We start from the raw sequence: 17,204 nt of genomic DNA, 5'->3' as shown, positions 1-17,204 counted from the left end.
TGGACAATCATCATTTCCTGAAGCGTGAGGGCGATAAAACGTCGTCTACTAATACTGGTATAGGTATTACCTCTGCATTACTTGAAAAAACTCAAGTATGCAGAGCTTCCTAACACGCTATGAACTGATCGTATGATGTAGTTTACGCAATAGGAAAACTGGTGCTACCAGGTAAGGGACTGCTTATTTTGGAACCAGGTAGCAAGTACTTGCTACTTCATAAAAAAGTAAATTTCGAACACAGGTTCCATTCCACACGTGATCATAATGTTTCAGCTCCATTTCTGATGTTCCCCGTCGTGGTATTGTTAGAATATTGCTAAAGCGGCGTAAAACTGAACTCACTCACTCATTCATTTGTTTATTCATATGTTCTTCTGGAACTGATGTTCAGACTGGGTTTGGGTCTCTACAAGCTCTCACTTCATCGAGCATGTGTTTTTCCAAACCCACATGGGAAAAGCCGCGCGGTCAGAACCCGTTACGCTGAAGAAGATTCACCCTCACTGACAGATTGTATGAACAGTCTAAGTAAACTTAGTCTCAGTGTATTTCGTTACACTCCACCACTGAGTCTAACAAAACCTAGTAGAAGGGCGCGTCAGGTAACCTTTGAGCGACCAATGACCAATCAAAAGCGAGACGGTTAAACAGATTTAACCAGCCAGACAACGGCTACGATTTAGGGATCGGAGGGACTTTCAAAATATTCGGGTCACAGACACAGATATCTCCACAAACAAAAATCCGCATATAACACGGTTATTTGACCCTCAGTATATACGCTTTGGGGTTTCTGTTGACATGGTTACCATTAGCTAATATTTCTGCAAGATGACATCCTTGAAAATTGCCCCAAACACTATTTTCAGCGACAGTTTATTCACCTTTGTCATGGTTGTACGTACGCCGTGTGCATCCGGAACCGAGCGTACGCTAAATAACGTTCGGAATCGTTCGGGTGCTAACCTTTTCGAGATAAAAAGTTCAAAAGGTGTGTGCGAATGTCCACTTTCGCGATTTGGTAAGCTGTGTTCTGATTGGTCAATCTCAAAGGTTACCTGACGCGACTTCCCATAAGGTTTTGTTGGACTTAGTAGTGGAGTGTAACAAAAAGTAGTGAGGATAGGTTTACTTAGACTGATTGTGTGAAGTACATTTAAAGTGGCCGGTGGCGGAAAACTGCAAGAATATTGCTGCACGCGGTGTAAAACTACACCCATTTATTTCTGAAAGCGATACTTTATACACCCGAGCATTACAAATAGATAGCTCCAGCACTAACGCGTAAGAATAAATTACGTCAAGAGGTAAAAAGGACTCAAGACAATGTTCCCGGTCGAAAGATCTCTAGGCATTCAGAAGATTTTGGAGAAGGGGCTTCTCGAATTATGCATGTAATAAATGCAGACGCTGTTCTAGCTGTTACCTGTTGCAGATACCGGAACCTGGGCTCAGGAAGCGACTACACCAACATGAGGTGTCAAGCCGGCGTACCCGTTCTCGACTTAGCCTACCTCTTCGACGTGGTATGTATGTAGTACATCTACGACCTGGTATGTATGTAGTACATCTACGGCGTGGTATGGATGTAGTGCATCTACGGCGTGGTATGCATGTAGTGCATCTACGACGTGGTATGCATGTAGTGCATCTACGGCTCTACGACGTGGTATGTATGTAGTACATCTACGGCGTGGTATGCATGTAGTGCATCTACGACGTGGTATGCATGTAGTGCATCTACGACGTGGTATGGATGTAGTGCATCTACGGCTCTACGACGTGGTATGGATGTAGTGCATCTACGGCGTGGTATGGATGTAGTGCATCTACGACGTGGTATGCATGTAGTGCAGCTACGGCTCTACGACGTGGTATGGATGTAGTGCATCTACGGCGTGGTATGGATGTAGTGCATCTACGACGTGGTATGCATGTAGTGCATCTACGACGTGGTATGGATGTAGTGCATCTACGGCTCTACGACGTGGTATGGATGTAGTGCATCTACGACGTGGTATGGATGTAGTGCATCTACGACGTGGTATGTATGTAGTACATCTACGACGTGGTATGTACGTAGTGCATCTACGACGTGGTATGTATGTAGTGCATCTACGGCTCTACGACGTGGTATGGATGTAGTGCATCTACGGCGTGGTATGCATGTAGTGCATCTACGGCTCTACGACCTGGTATGGATGTAGTGCATATACGACGTGGTATGCATGTAGTGCATCTACGACGTGGTATGTATGTAGTGCATCTACGACGTGGTATGTATGTAGTGCATCTACGGCTCTACGACGTGCTATAGATGTAGTGCATCTACGGCTCTACGACGTGGTATGCATGTAGTGCATCTACGGCGTGGTATGTATGTAGTGCATCTACGACGTGGTATCTATGTAGTGCATCTACGGCTCTACGACGTGGTATGGATGTAGTGCATCTACGGCTCTACGACGTGGTATGCATGTAGTGCATCTACGACGTGGTATGGATGTAGTGCATCTACGACGTGGTATGGATGTAGTACATCTACGACGTGGTATGTATGTAGTGCATCTACGACGTGGTATGTATGTAGTACATCTACGACGTGGTATGTATGTAGTGCATCTACGACGTGGTATGGATGTAGTGCATCTACGGCTCTACGACGTGGTATGGATGTAGTGCATCTACGGCGTGGTATGCATGTAGTGCATCTACGGCTCTACGACGTGGTATGGATGTAGTGCATCTACGACGTGGTATGCATGTAGTGCATCTACGACGTGGTATGTATGTAGTGCATCTACGACGTGGTATGTATGTAGTGCATCTACGGCTCTACGACGTGGTATGGATGTAGTGCATCTACGACGTGGTATGTATGTAGTGCATCTACGGCTCTACGACGTGGTATGCATGTAGTGCATCTACGGCTCTACGCCGTGGTATGCATGTAGTGCATCTTCGGCGTGGTATGGATGTAGTACATCTACGACGTGGTATGTATGTAGTGCATCTACGACGTGGTATGGATGTAGTGCATCTACGACGTGGTATCTATGTAGCACATCTACGACGTGGTATGTATGTAGTACATCTACGACGTGGTATGTATGTAGTCCATCTACGACGTGGTATGTATGTAGTACATCTACGACCTGGTATGTATGTAGTACATCTACGGCGTGGTATGGATGTAGTGCATCTACGACGTGGTATGTATGTAGTGCATCTACGACGCGGTATGTATGTAGTACATCTACGACGTGGTATGTATGTAGTGCATCTACGACGTGGTATGTGTGTAGTGCATCTACGACGTGGTATGGATGTAGTGCATCTACGGCGTGGTATGGATGTAGTGCATCTACGACGTGGTATGCATGTAGTGCATCTACGGCTCTACGACGTGGTATGCATGTAGTGCATCTACGGCGTGGTATGCATGTAGTGCATCTACGACGTGGTATGTATGTAGTACATCTACGACGTGGTATGGATCTAGTACATCTACGACGTGGTATGTATGTAGCACATCTACGACCTGGTATGTATGTAGTACATCTACGGCGTGGTATGTATGTACCACATCTACGACCTGGTATGTATGTAGGACATCTACGACGTGGTATGTATGTAGGACATCTACGACCTGGTATGTATGTAGTACATCTACGACGTGGTATGGATGTAGTGCATCTACGACGTGGTATGTATGTAGTGCATCTACGACGTGGTATGTATGTAGTGCATCTACGGCGTGGTATGTATGTAGTACATCTACGACCTGGTATGGATGTAGTGCATCTACGGCGTGGTATGGATGTAGTGCATCTACGACCTGGTTTGTATGTAGTACATCTACGACGTGGTATGTATGTAGTACATCTACGACCTGGTATGTATGTAGTACATCTACGGCGTGGTATGGATGTAGTGCATCTACGACGTGGTATGTATGTAGTACATCTACGACGTGGTATGTATGTAGTGCATCTACGACGTGGTATGGATGTAGTGCATCTACGGCTCTACGACGTGGTATGGATGTAGTGCATCTACGGCGTGGTATGCATGTAGTGCATCTACGGCTCTACGACGTGGTATGGATGTAGTGCATCTACGACGTGGTATGCATGTAGTGCATCTACGACGTGGTATGTATGTAGTGCATCTACGACGTGGTATGTATGTAGTGCATCTACGGCTCTACGACGTGGTATGGATGTAGTGCATCTACGACGTGGTATGTATGTAGTGCATCTACGGCTCTACGACGTGGTATGCATGTAGTGCATCTACGGCTCTACGACGTGGTATCCATGAAGTGCATCTACGACGTGGTATGTATGTAGTACATCTACGACGTGGTATGTATGTAGTACATCTACGACGTGGTATGCATGTAGTGCATCTACGACGTGGTATGTATGTAGTGCATCTACGGCGTGGTATGGATGTAGTGCATCTACGACGTGGTATGCATGTAGTGCATCTACGACGTGGTATGCATGTAGTGCATCTTCGGCGTGGTATGGATGTAGTACATCTACGACGTGGTATGGATGTAGTGCATCTACGACGTGGTATGGATGTAGTGCATCTACGACGTGGTATCTATGTAGCACATCTATGACGTGGTATGTATGTAGTACATCTACGACGTGGTAAGTATGTAGTGCATCTACGACGTGGTATGTATGTAGTACATCTACGACCTGGTATGTATGTAGTACATCTACGGCGTGGTATGGATGTAGTGCATCTACGACGTGGTATGTATGTAGTGCATCTACGAAGCGGTATGTATGTAGTACATCTACGACGTGGTATGTATGTAGTGCATCTACGACGTGGTATGTGTGTAGTGCATCTACGATGTGGTATGGATGTAGTGCATCTACGGCGTGGTATGGATGTAGTGCATCTACGACGTGGTATGCATGTAGTGCATCTACGGCTCTACAACGTGGTATGCATGTAGTGCATCTACGGCGTGGTATGCATGTAGTGCATCTACGACGTGGTATGTATGTAGTACATCTACGACGTGGTATGTATGTAGCACATCTACGACCTGGTATGTATGTAGTACATCTACGGCGTGGTATGTATGTAGCACATCTACGACCTGGTATGTATGTAGGACATCTACGACGTGGTATGTATGTAGGACATCTACGACCTGGTATGTATGTAGTACATCTACGACGTCGTATGGATGTAGTGCATCTACGACGTCGTATGGATGTAGTGCATCTACGACGTGGTATGGATGTAGTGCATCTACGGCGTGGTATGTATGTAGTACATCTACGACCTTGTACAGATGTAGTGCATCTACGGCGTGGTATGGATGTAGTGCATCTACGACCTGGTATGTATGTAGTACATCTACGACGTGGTATGTATGTAGTACATCTACGACGTGGTATGTATGTAGTACATCTACGGCGTGGTATGGATGTAGTGCATCTACGACGTGGTATGCATGTAGTGCATCTACGACGTGGTATGCATGTAGTACATCTACGACGTGGTATGTATGTAGTACATCTACGACGTGGTATGTATATAGTACATCTACGACGTGGTATGTATGTAGCACATCTACGACCTGGTATGTATGTAGTACATCTACGGCGTGGAATGTATGTAGCACATCTACGACCTGGTATGTATGTAGTACATCTACGACGTGGTATGGATGTAGTACATCTACGACCTGGTATGTATGTAGTACATCTACGGCGTGGTATGGATGTAGTGCATCTACGACGTGGTATGTATGTAGTGCATCTACGACGTGGTATGTATGTAGTGCATCTACGGCGTGGTATGTATGTAGTACATCTACGACCTGGTATGGATGTAGTGCATCTATGGCGTGGTATGGATGTAGTGCATCTACGGCGTGGTATGTATGTAGTGCATCTACGGCTCTGCGACGTGGTATTCATGTAGTGCATCTACGGCTCTACGACGTGGTATGCATGTAGTGCATCTACGACGTGGTATGTATGTAGTACATCTACGACCTGGTATGTATGTAGTACATCTAAGGCGTGGTATGGATGTAGTGCATCTACGGCGTGGTATGGATGTAGTGCATCTACGACGTGGTATGTATGTAGTGCATCTCCGGCTCTACGACGTGGTATGCATGTAGTGCATCTACGGCTCTACGACGTGGTATGCATGTAGTGCATCTACGACGTGGTATGCATGTAGTACATCTACGACGTGGTATGTATGTAGTGCATCTACGGCGTGGTATGCATGTAGTGCATCTACGACGTGGTATGCATGTAGTACATCTACGACGTGGTATGGATGTAGTACATCTACGACGTGGTATGGATGTAGTACATCTACGACGTGGTATGTATGTAGTACATCTACGACGTGGTATGGATGTAGTACATCTACGACGTGGTATGTATGTAGCACATCTACGACCTGGTATGTATGTAGTACATCTACGGCGTGGTATGTATGTACCACATCTACGACCTGGTATGTATGTAGGACATCTACGACGTGGTATGTATGTAGGACATCTACGACCTGGTATGTATGTAGTACATCTACGACGTGGTATGGATGTAGTGCATCTACGACGTGGTATGTATGTAGTGCATCTACGACGTGGTATGTATGTAGTGCATCTACGGCGTGGTATGTATGTAGTACATCTACGACCTGGTATGGATGTAGTGCATCTACGGCGTGGTATGGATGTAGTGCATCTACGACCTGGTTTGTATGTAGTACATCTACGACGTGGTATGTATGTAGTACATCTACGACCTGGTATGTATGTAGTACATCTACGGCGTGGTATGGATGTAGTGCATCTACGACGTGGTATGTATGTAGTACATCTACGACGTGGTATGTATGTAGTGCATCTACGACGTGGTATGGATGTAGTGCATCTACGGCTCTACGACGTGGTATGGATGTAGTGCATCTACGGCGTGGTATGCATGTAGTGCATCTACGGCTCTACGACGTGGTATGGATGTAGTGCATCTACGACGTGGTATGCATGTAGTGCATCTACGACGTGGTATGTATGTAGTGCATCTACGACGTGGTATGTATGTAGTGCATCTACGGCTCTACGACGTGGTATGGATGTAGTGCATCTACGACGTGGTATGTATGTAGTGCATCTACGGCTCTACGACGTGGTATGCATGTAGTGCATCTACGGCTCTACGACGTGGTATCCATGAAGTGCATCTACGACGTGGTATGTATGTAGTACATCTACGACGTGGTATGTATGTAGTACATCTACGACGTGGTATGCATGTAGTGCATCTACGACGTGGTATGTATGTAGTGCATCTACGGCGTGGTATGGATGTAGTGCATCTACGACGTGGTATGCATGTAGTGCATCTACGACGTGGTATGCATGTAGTGCATCTTCGGCGTGGTATGGATGTAGTACATCTACGACGTGGTATGGATGTAGTGCATCTACGACGTGGTATGGATGTAGTGCATCTACGACGTGGTATCTATGTAGCACATCTATGACGTGGTATGTATGTAGTACATCTACGACGTGGTAAGTATGTAGTGCATCTACGACGTGGTATGTATGTAGTACATCTACGACCTGGTATGTATGTAGTACATCTACGGCGTGGTATGGATGTAGTGCATCTACGACGTGGTATGTATGTAGTGCATCTACGAAGCGGTATGTATGTAGTACATCTACGACGTGGTATGTATGTAGTGCATCTACGACGTGGTATGTGTGTAGTGCATCTACGATGTGGTATGGATGTAGTGCATCTACGGCGTGGTATGGATGTAGTGCATCTACGACGTGGTATGCATGTAGTGCATCTACGGCTCTACAACGTGGTATGCATGTAGTGCATCTACGGCGTGGTATGCATGTAGTGCATCTACGACGTGGTATGTATGTAGTACATCTACGACGTGGTATGTATGTAGCACATCTACGACCTGGTATGTATGTAGTACATCTACGGCGTGGTATGTATGTAGCACATCTACGACCTGGTATGTATGTAGGACATCTACGACGTGGTATGTATGTAGGACATCTACGACCTGGTATGTATGTAGTACATCTACGACGTCGTATGGATGTAGTGCATCTACGACGTCGTATGGATGTAGTGCATCTACGACGTGGTATGGATGTAGTGCATCTACGGCGTGGTATGTATGTAGTACATCTACGACCTTGTACAGATGTAGTGCATCTACGGCGTGGTATGGATGTAGTGCATCTACGACCTGGTATGTATGTAGTACATCTACGACGTGGTATGTATGTAGTACATCTACGACGTGGTATGTATGTAGTACATCTACGGCGTGGTATGGATGTAGTGCATCTACGACGTGGTATGCATGTAGTGCATCTACGACGTGGTATGCATGTAGTACATCTACGACGTGGTATGTATGTAGTACATCTACGACGTGGTATGTATATAGTACATCTACGACGTGGTATGTATGTAGCACATCTACGACCTGGTATGTATGTAGTACATCTACGGCGTGGAATGTATGTAGCACATCTACGACCTGGTATGTATGTAGTACATCTACGACGTGGTATGGATGTAGTACATCTACGACCTGGTATGTATGTAGTACATCTACGGCGTGGTATGGATGTAGTGCATCTACGACGTGGTATGTATGTAGTGCATCTACGACGTGGTATGTATGTAGTGCATCTACGGCGTGGTATGTATGTAGTACATCTACGACCTGGTATGGATGTAGTGCATCTATGGCGTGGTATGGATGTAGTGCATCTACGGCGTGGTATGTATGTAGTGCATCTACGGCTCTGCGACGTGGTATTCATGTAGTGCATCTACGGCTCTACGACGTGGTATGCATGTAGTGCATCTACGACGTGGTATGTATGTAGTACATCTACGACCTGGTATGTATGTAGTACATCTAAGGCGTGGTATGGATGTAGTGCATCTACGGCGTGGTATGGATGTAGTGCATCTACGACGTGGTATGTATGTAGTGCATCTCCGGCTCTACGACGTGGTATGCATGTAGTGCATCTACGGCTCTACGACGTGGTATGCATGTAGTGCATCTACGACGTGGTATGCATGTAGTACATCTACGACGTGGTATGTATGTAGTGCATCTACGGCGTGGTATGCATGTAGTGCATCTACGACGTGGTATGCATGTAGTACATCTACGACCTGGTATGTATGTAGTACATCTACGACGTGGTATGTATGTAGTACATCTACGACGTGGTATGTATGTAGCACATCTACGACCTGGTATGTGTGTAGTGCATCTACGACGCGGTATGTATGTAGTACATCTACGACGTGGTATGTATGTAGTGCATCTACGGCGTGGTATGGATGTAGTGCATCTACGACGTGGTATGCATGTAGTGCATCTACGGCTCTACGACGTGGTATGCATGTAGTGCATCTACGGCGTGGTATGCATGTAGTGCATCTACGACGTGGTATGCATGTAGTACATCTACGACGTGGTATGTATGTAGTACATCTACGACGTGGTATGTATGTAGCACATCTACGACCTGGTATGTATGTAGTACATCTACGGCGTGGTATGTATGTAGCACATCTACGACCTGGTATGTATGTAGGACATCTACGACGTGGTATGTATGTAGGACATCTACGACCTGGTATGTATGTAGTACATCTACGACGTGGTATGGATGTAGTGCATCTACGACGTGGTATGTATGTAGTGCATCTACGACGTGGTATGTATGTAGTGCATCTACGGCGTGGTATGTATGTAGTACATCTACGACCTGGTATGGATGTAGTGCATCTACGGCGTGGTATGGATGTAGTGCATCTACGACCTGGTATGTATGTAGTACATCTACGACGTGGTATGTATGTAGTACATCTACGACCTGGTATGTATGTAGTACATCTACGGCGTGGTATGGATGTAGTGCATCTACGACGTGGTATGTATGTAGTGCATCTACGACGTGGTATGCATGTAGTACATCTACGACGTGGTATGTATGTAGTACATCTACGACGTGGTATGTATGTAGTACATCTACGACGTGGTATGTATGTAGCACATCTACGACCTGGTATGTATGTAGTACATCTACGGCGTGGTATGTATGTAGCACATCTACGACCTGGTATGTATATAGTACATCTACGACGTGGTATGTATGTAGTACATCTACGACCTGGTATGTATGTAGTACATCTACGGCGTGGTACGGATGTAGTGCATCTACGACATGGTATGTATGTAGTGCATCTACGACGTGGTATGTATGTAGTGCATCTACGGCGTGGTATGTATGTAGTACATCTACGACCTGGTGTGGATGTAGTGCATCTATGGCGTGGTATGGATGTAGTGCATCTACGGCGTGGTATGTATGTAGTGCATCTACGGCTCTACGACGTGGTATGCATGTAGTGCATCTACGGCTCTACGACGTGGTATGCATGTAGTGCATCTACGACGTGGTATGTATGTAGTACATCTACGACGTGGTATGTATGTAGTACATCTACGACCTGGTATGTATGTAGTACATCTAAGGTGTGGTATGGATGTAGTGCATCTACGGCGTGGTATGGATGTAGTGCATCTACGGCGTGGTATGGATGTAGTGCATCTACGACGTGGTATGTATGTAGTGCATCTACGGCTCTACGACGTGGTATGCATGTAGTGCATCTACGGCTCTACGACGTGGTATGCATGTAGTGCATCTACGACGTGGTATGTATGTAGTACATCTACGACGTGGTATGTATGTAGTACATCTACGACGTGGTATGCATGTAGTGCATCTACGACGTGGTATGTATGTAGTGCATCTACGGCGTGGTATGGATGTAGTACATCTACGACGTGGTATGCATGTAGTGCATCTTCGACGTGGTATGCATGTAGTACATCTACGACGTGGTATGCATGTAGTGCATCTTCGACGTGGTATGTATGTAGTACATCTACGACGTGGTATGCATGTAGTGCATCTACGGCGTGGTATGCATGTAGTGCATCTACGACGTGGTATGTATGTAGTGCATCTACGACGTGGTATGTATGTAGTGCATCTACGACGTGGTATGTATGTAGTACATCTACGACGTGGTATGTATGTAGCATATCTACGACCTGGTATGTGTGTAGTGCATCTACGACGCGGTATGTATGTAGTACATCTACGACGTGGTATGTATGTAGTGCATCTACGGCGTGGTATGGATGTAGTGCATCTACGACGTGGTATGCATGTAGTGCATCTACGGCTCTACGACGTGGTATGGATGTAGTGCATCTACGGCATGGTATGCATGTAGTGCATCTACGACGTGGTATGTATGTAGTACATCTACGACGTGGTATGTATGTAGTGCATCTACGACGTGGTATGTATGTAGTGCATCTACGACGTGGTATCTATGTAGTACATCTCCGACGTGGTATGTATGTAGCACATCTACGACGTGGTATGTATGTAGCACATCTACGACGCGGTATGTATGTAGCACATCTACGACGTGGTATGTATGTAGTACATCTACGACCTGGTATGTATGTAGTACATCTACGACCTGGTATGGATGTAGTGCATCTACGACGTGGTATGTATGTAGTGCATCTACGACGTGGTATGTATGTAGTGCATCTACGACGTGGTATGTATGTAGTGCATCTACGACGTGGTATGTATGTAGTACATCTACGACGTGGTATGTATGTATTACATCTACGACGTGGTATGTATGTAGTCCATCTACGGCGTGGTATGGATGTAGTACATCTACGACGTGGTATGCATGTAGTGCATCTTCGACGTGGTATGCATGTAGTGCATCTACGGCGTGGTATGCATGTAGTGCATCTACGATGTGGTATGTATGTAGTGCATCTACGACGTGGTATGTATGTAGTACATCTACGACGTGGTATGTATGTAGCACATCTACGACCTGGTATGTGTGTAGTGCATCTACGACGCGGTATGTATGTAGTACATCTACGACGTGGTATGTATGTAGTGCATCTACGGCGTGGTATGGATGTAGTGCATCTACGGCTCTACGACGTGGTATGCATGTAGTGCATCTACGGCGTGGTATGCATGTAGTGCATCTACGGCTCTACGACGTGGTATGCATGTAGTGCATCTACGGCGTGGTATGCATGTAGTGCATCTACGACGTGGTATGTATGTAGTACATCTACGAAGTGGTATGTATGTAGTGCATCTACGACGTGGTATGTACGTAGTGCATCTACGACCTGGTATCTATGTAGGACATCTACGACGTGGTATGTATGTAGCACATCTACGACGTGGTATGTATGTAGCACATCTACGACGCGGTATGTATGTAGTACATCTACGACGTGGTATGTATGTAGTGCATCTACGACGTGGTATGTATGTAGTACATCTACGACCTGGTATGTATGTAGTACATCTACGGCGTGGTATGGATGTAGTGCATCTACGACGTGGTATGTATGTAGTGCATCTACGACGTGGTATGGATGTAGTGCATCTACGGCGTGGTATGTATGTAGTGCATCTACGACGTGGTATGCATGTAGCGCATCTACGACGTGGTATGTATGTATTACATCTACGACGTGGTATGTATGTAGTGCATCTACGACGTGGTATGTATGTAGTGCATCTACGACCTGGTATGTATGTAGCACATCTACGACGTGGTATGCATGTAGTACATCTACGACGTGGTATGGATGTAGTACATCTACGACGTGGTATGGATGTAGTACATCTACGACGTGGTATGTATGTAGTACATCTACGACGTGGTATGGATGTAGTACATCTACGACGTGGTATGCATGTAGTACATCTACGACGTGGTATGGATGTAGTACATCTACGACGTGGTATGCATGTAGTACATCTACGACGTGGTATGTATGTAGTACATCTACGACGTGGTATGTATGTAGTACATCTACGACGAGGTATGTATGTAGTACATCTACGGCGTGGTATGCATGTAGTACATCTACGACGTGGTATGCATGTAGTACATCTACGACGTGGTATGCATGTAGTACATCTACGGTGTGGTATGGATGTAGTGCATCTACGTACATCTACGACGTGGTATGGATGTAGTGCATCTACGACGTGGTATGCATGTAGTGCATCTACGACGTGGTATGGATGTAGTACATCTACGGCGTGGTATGCATGTAGTACATCTACGACGTGGTATGCATGTAGTACATCTACGGCGTGGTATGGATGTAGTGCATCTACGACGTGGTATGCATGTAGTACATCTTCGACGTGGTATGTATGTAGCACATCTACGACGTGGTACGAGGGGATATCAAAGAGCAGTGAGTCTAACTGTATTCTCGACGTCCAGTGTTTGTAAAGTTTCCACTTCACTGTGATCATAAGCAAAGCCGTATATAAAGTTTCAGATATGTGGGTATGAGATATGAGTCATCACAACAAATTGGTATACTATTTGTAAAATAATTGCGAAAAAGGAAACGATACGTCATTTGGTACCTCATGGATAATGGTATGCCCTCAGATAATATCATATAAAGTATGTTCTGAATGGTATCGAATGTATTTCCGTCATAACCAACAGACAAAGATTGCTTGATTTAGATTTAGACAGGGGCTGTTTTTCTAGGACACCTCCACTTTTACCTTTCGCAAACATTGTGTCCAGATATTCAAGTTGCCGGTGTTTATAGTATATTGGGAGCTGATTCTTGTGTGACCATCCAGCATTTAGCTGAAACCCTTGGCATCATGTATGAATAGTGAAAACATTAGAATCCGTTATGTCCTTATGATGAGATCATCTTGAAGGGGGTGTGCAGTATCTCCAAGACAAGCTCTTTCAGTGAATATGTCCCTTTAACAAATGATTGTAGTTTCAAATGCCTTTTTATGCACTTTAATATACAAGTTTGATTTTAGCGACCTCAAACACTCGAAATGTTTCCTGCATATTTGTTTCTTGAAGTGTGTGATGCATATATTGCAGATTTAGCGGGTTTTAAAAATAAAGTCAAACAAACTGGGGATCGTAAGGCTGGTACATAGCGAACCAATTTTGTCTTGAGACTGACAGATGTTATGCAGAAAAATATAACATAAAAACAGCTGCATTTATAGCATTGTCGAGGTGAGGCTTACTACTTTTTGATATCCTCTCGTATGTATGAAGTATGCTGTTGTACCTGTTATGTGATTATGTGTGACGATATGCAGGGTTTATGAGAATTTAAGACTGCTTAAAGTTGATTTGCTCATTAGAAGTTGACGGGTAACAAAGGGTAACAATTTATGACAAATGTGACTTTCTTAAACGCACTATTGAAGCGATATTTCGGTATCGATCCATATACGGTTATCAAGCAAGGCTTTCCTCACTTTCCACTTTAGCCTCACCATGCTTCACCTATTTCATGTTTCACCTCCACCCAGGCTTTAACTCTAGATCGGTTCTTCTCCCAACGGGTTGGGAGTGCCTGGGTTCGGAGTGCATGGGTTGGGGTTTGGGGCGTTAAAGCGTTCGTCGCTCGTCACTCCTAAGATGTGGGTTCGATTCTCCATATGCACACAGTATATACATCCCAGTTTTGGGTTGCGCCCGAATTACTGCTGGAATATTGTTAAACGTGCCGTAAAACACTCACACCCATTCGTTGTTTCCCAAGGCACTTTACGTTGATTGTGTTTTATCTGTCAATGTGCTTCATGTAATTAGGTTTCACCTCCTACTGTGCTTTACCTACCTCGTGCTTCATCGCTCAACACACTTTACCAACCTCGTGTTTCACCTCTATTACGCTTTACCAAACTGCTGTTTCACCTCCTAACACACTTTACCAACCTCTTGTTTCACCTCCTAACACACTTTACCAACCTCGTGTTTCATCTCCGGCACACTTTACCAACCTCGTGTTTCACCCCCCGGCATCCTTTACCAACCTCGTGTTTCACCTCTCGGCACACTTTACCAACCTCAGGTTTCACCTCCTCACACTCTACCAACCTCGTGTTTCACCTCCCGACACACTTTACCAACCTCGTGTTTCACCTCCCGGCACACTTTACCAACCTTGTGTTTCACCTCCCGACACCCTTTACCAACTTCGTGTTTCACCTCCCGACACACTTTACCAACCTCGTGTTTCATCTACGGCACACTTTACCAACCTCGTGTTTCACCTCCCGGCATCCTTTACCAACATCGTGTTTCACCTCCCGGCACACTTTACCGACCTCAGGTTTCATCTCCTAACACACTTTACCAACAACCTCGTGTTTCATCTCCCGACACACTTTACCAACCTCGTGTTTCACCTCCCGGCACCCTTTACCAATCTCGCGTTTCACCTCCCGACACACTTTACCAACCTCGTGTTTCACCTCCGCCACACTTTACCAACCTCGTGTTTCACCTCCCGACACCCTTTACCAACCTCGTGTTTCACCTAACGACACACTTTACCAACCTCGTTTTTCAACTCCGGCACACTTTACCAACCTCGTGTTTCACCTCCCGGCATCCTTTACCAACATCGTGTTTCACCTCCTAACACACTTTACCAACCTCCTGTTTCACCTCCCGACACACTTTACCAACCTCGTGTTTCATCTCCTAACACACTTTACCAACCTCATGTTTCACCTCCAGCACACTTTACCAACTTCAGGTTTCACCTCCTAACACACTTTACCAACCTCCTGTTTCACCTCCCGACACACTTTACCAACCTCGTGTTTCATCTCCTAACACACTTTACCAACCTCATGTTTCACCTCCAGCACACTTTACCAACTTCAGGTTTCACCTCTTAACACACTTTACCAACCTCGTGTTTCACCTCCTAACACACTTTACCAACCTCGTGTTTCACCTCCCGACACACTTTATCAACTTCGTGTTTCACCCCCCGACACCCTTTACCAACCTCGTATTTCACCTCCCGACACTCTTTACCAACCTCGTGTTTCACCTCCCACCATGCTTCTCCCTTATGTTTTACCTACAGCCTCTCTTCAGCTCTCTCATATTCACCTTCCCGCGTTTCACTGTCTTTAGGTTATTGGTGGTCGAACCGATACATTTGAAATGCTACGACTGTGCTTGTGATTAATCTGTAAGTTTCATCCAGTTGGTGTTGTCATGTACCTCCATTTGAAGGTCAGTCTGTTTCAGACCAAGTGGGACATACCTACATATCCCCTGTACCACTCAGAATACGAGACATTCTACGCCGTCAAGAATTTCGTGGATGGGAACTTTACGGTAAAAACAAAACGAAGTTAATGCCTGTTATGTTAATGCAATGCTGTAGATAGTCGTCATTGTAAAAGGAAATACTATGAGACTGTATTGAACTTCTCAAACTCCTGGATATACTCCAACCTGTGTGAGATCCACCACGCATAGCTGGTAATGGTAAGCCCAGTAAAGTAACCCTCTGTCTACATTGCTCGGCAGTCCACTGCCATTTCGCATTTCCTCTTGATGTCCTCAATATTTTTTAGATTATCAGAATCTCAAATCGTTGTGTTCGAGATTGATACCGTGTTCTTACTGTTAGAATAGAAACAATGTTTGTAGAACATTATCCTCGTGATCGTCTATCTCTCAACAGTACCATCGAGCAATTGGTCAGCTGTGGCTGGCAGTGGCACTAGAGCTTACAGACTCCGCCATATTGCCCTTCAACTTGTCTGATTACGCCGAGACCATGTCCCGACTCCAGGAGCAACTTGAAGTCGACATGGGGGACGTCCTTGACAAAAACCTGCCGGGATATAGTAAGATATTTCACATGTACAAGCTATTTTCACATTTTTCTCGGTTCTCACACACGGTGTTTCATCTCTTCTGTTTAATCCGAATACAGTGATTCCCCTTCACTATATTTCGCCTTTACCATGTTTCACCTTCACTATGTTTCACCTTTATCATGCTTCACCTTCACTTTATTTCACCTTTAACACGCTTCACCTTCACCATATCTCACCTTTAACATGCTTCACCTTCACTGTATTTCACCTTTACCATGTTTCAACTTCACTATATTTCACCTTTAACATGTTTCACCTTCACTGTATTTCACCTTTAACATGTTACACCTTCACT

At 45.2% G+C, this 17,204-nt stretch overlaps 1 protein-coding gene across 3 annotated transcripts in view; it reads left to right on the top strand.

Annotated features, from left to right (window-relative positions):
* Positions 1–17,204, top strand: part of LOC137298297 (N-acetylated-alpha-linked acidic dipeptidase 2-like) — a 32,311-nt gene that overhangs the window by 13,244 nt on the left and 1,863 nt on the right. For all 3 annotated transcript variants that reach the window (XM_067830492.1, XM_067830493.1, XM_067830491.1), the window contains exons 14-16: positions 1,439–1,529; positions 16,269–16,358; positions 16,711–16,876. In XM_067830492.1, the coding sequence (XP_067686593.1) occupies positions 1,439–1,529; positions 16,269–16,358; positions 16,711–16,876 (347 nt within the window). The remainder of the gene's footprint in view (positions 1–1,438; positions 1,530–16,268; positions 16,359–16,710; positions 16,877–17,204) is intronic.

This window comes from Haliotis asinina, chromosome 10 (assembly GCF_037392515.1).
Source record: "Haliotis asinina isolate JCU_RB_2024 chromosome 10, JCU_Hal_asi_v2, whole genome shotgun sequence".
NCBI lineage: Eukaryota > Metazoa > Mollusca > Gastropoda > Lepetellida > Haliotidae > Haliotis > Haliotis asinina.
This window is presented reverse-complemented; position numbering and strand designations above follow the sequence as displayed.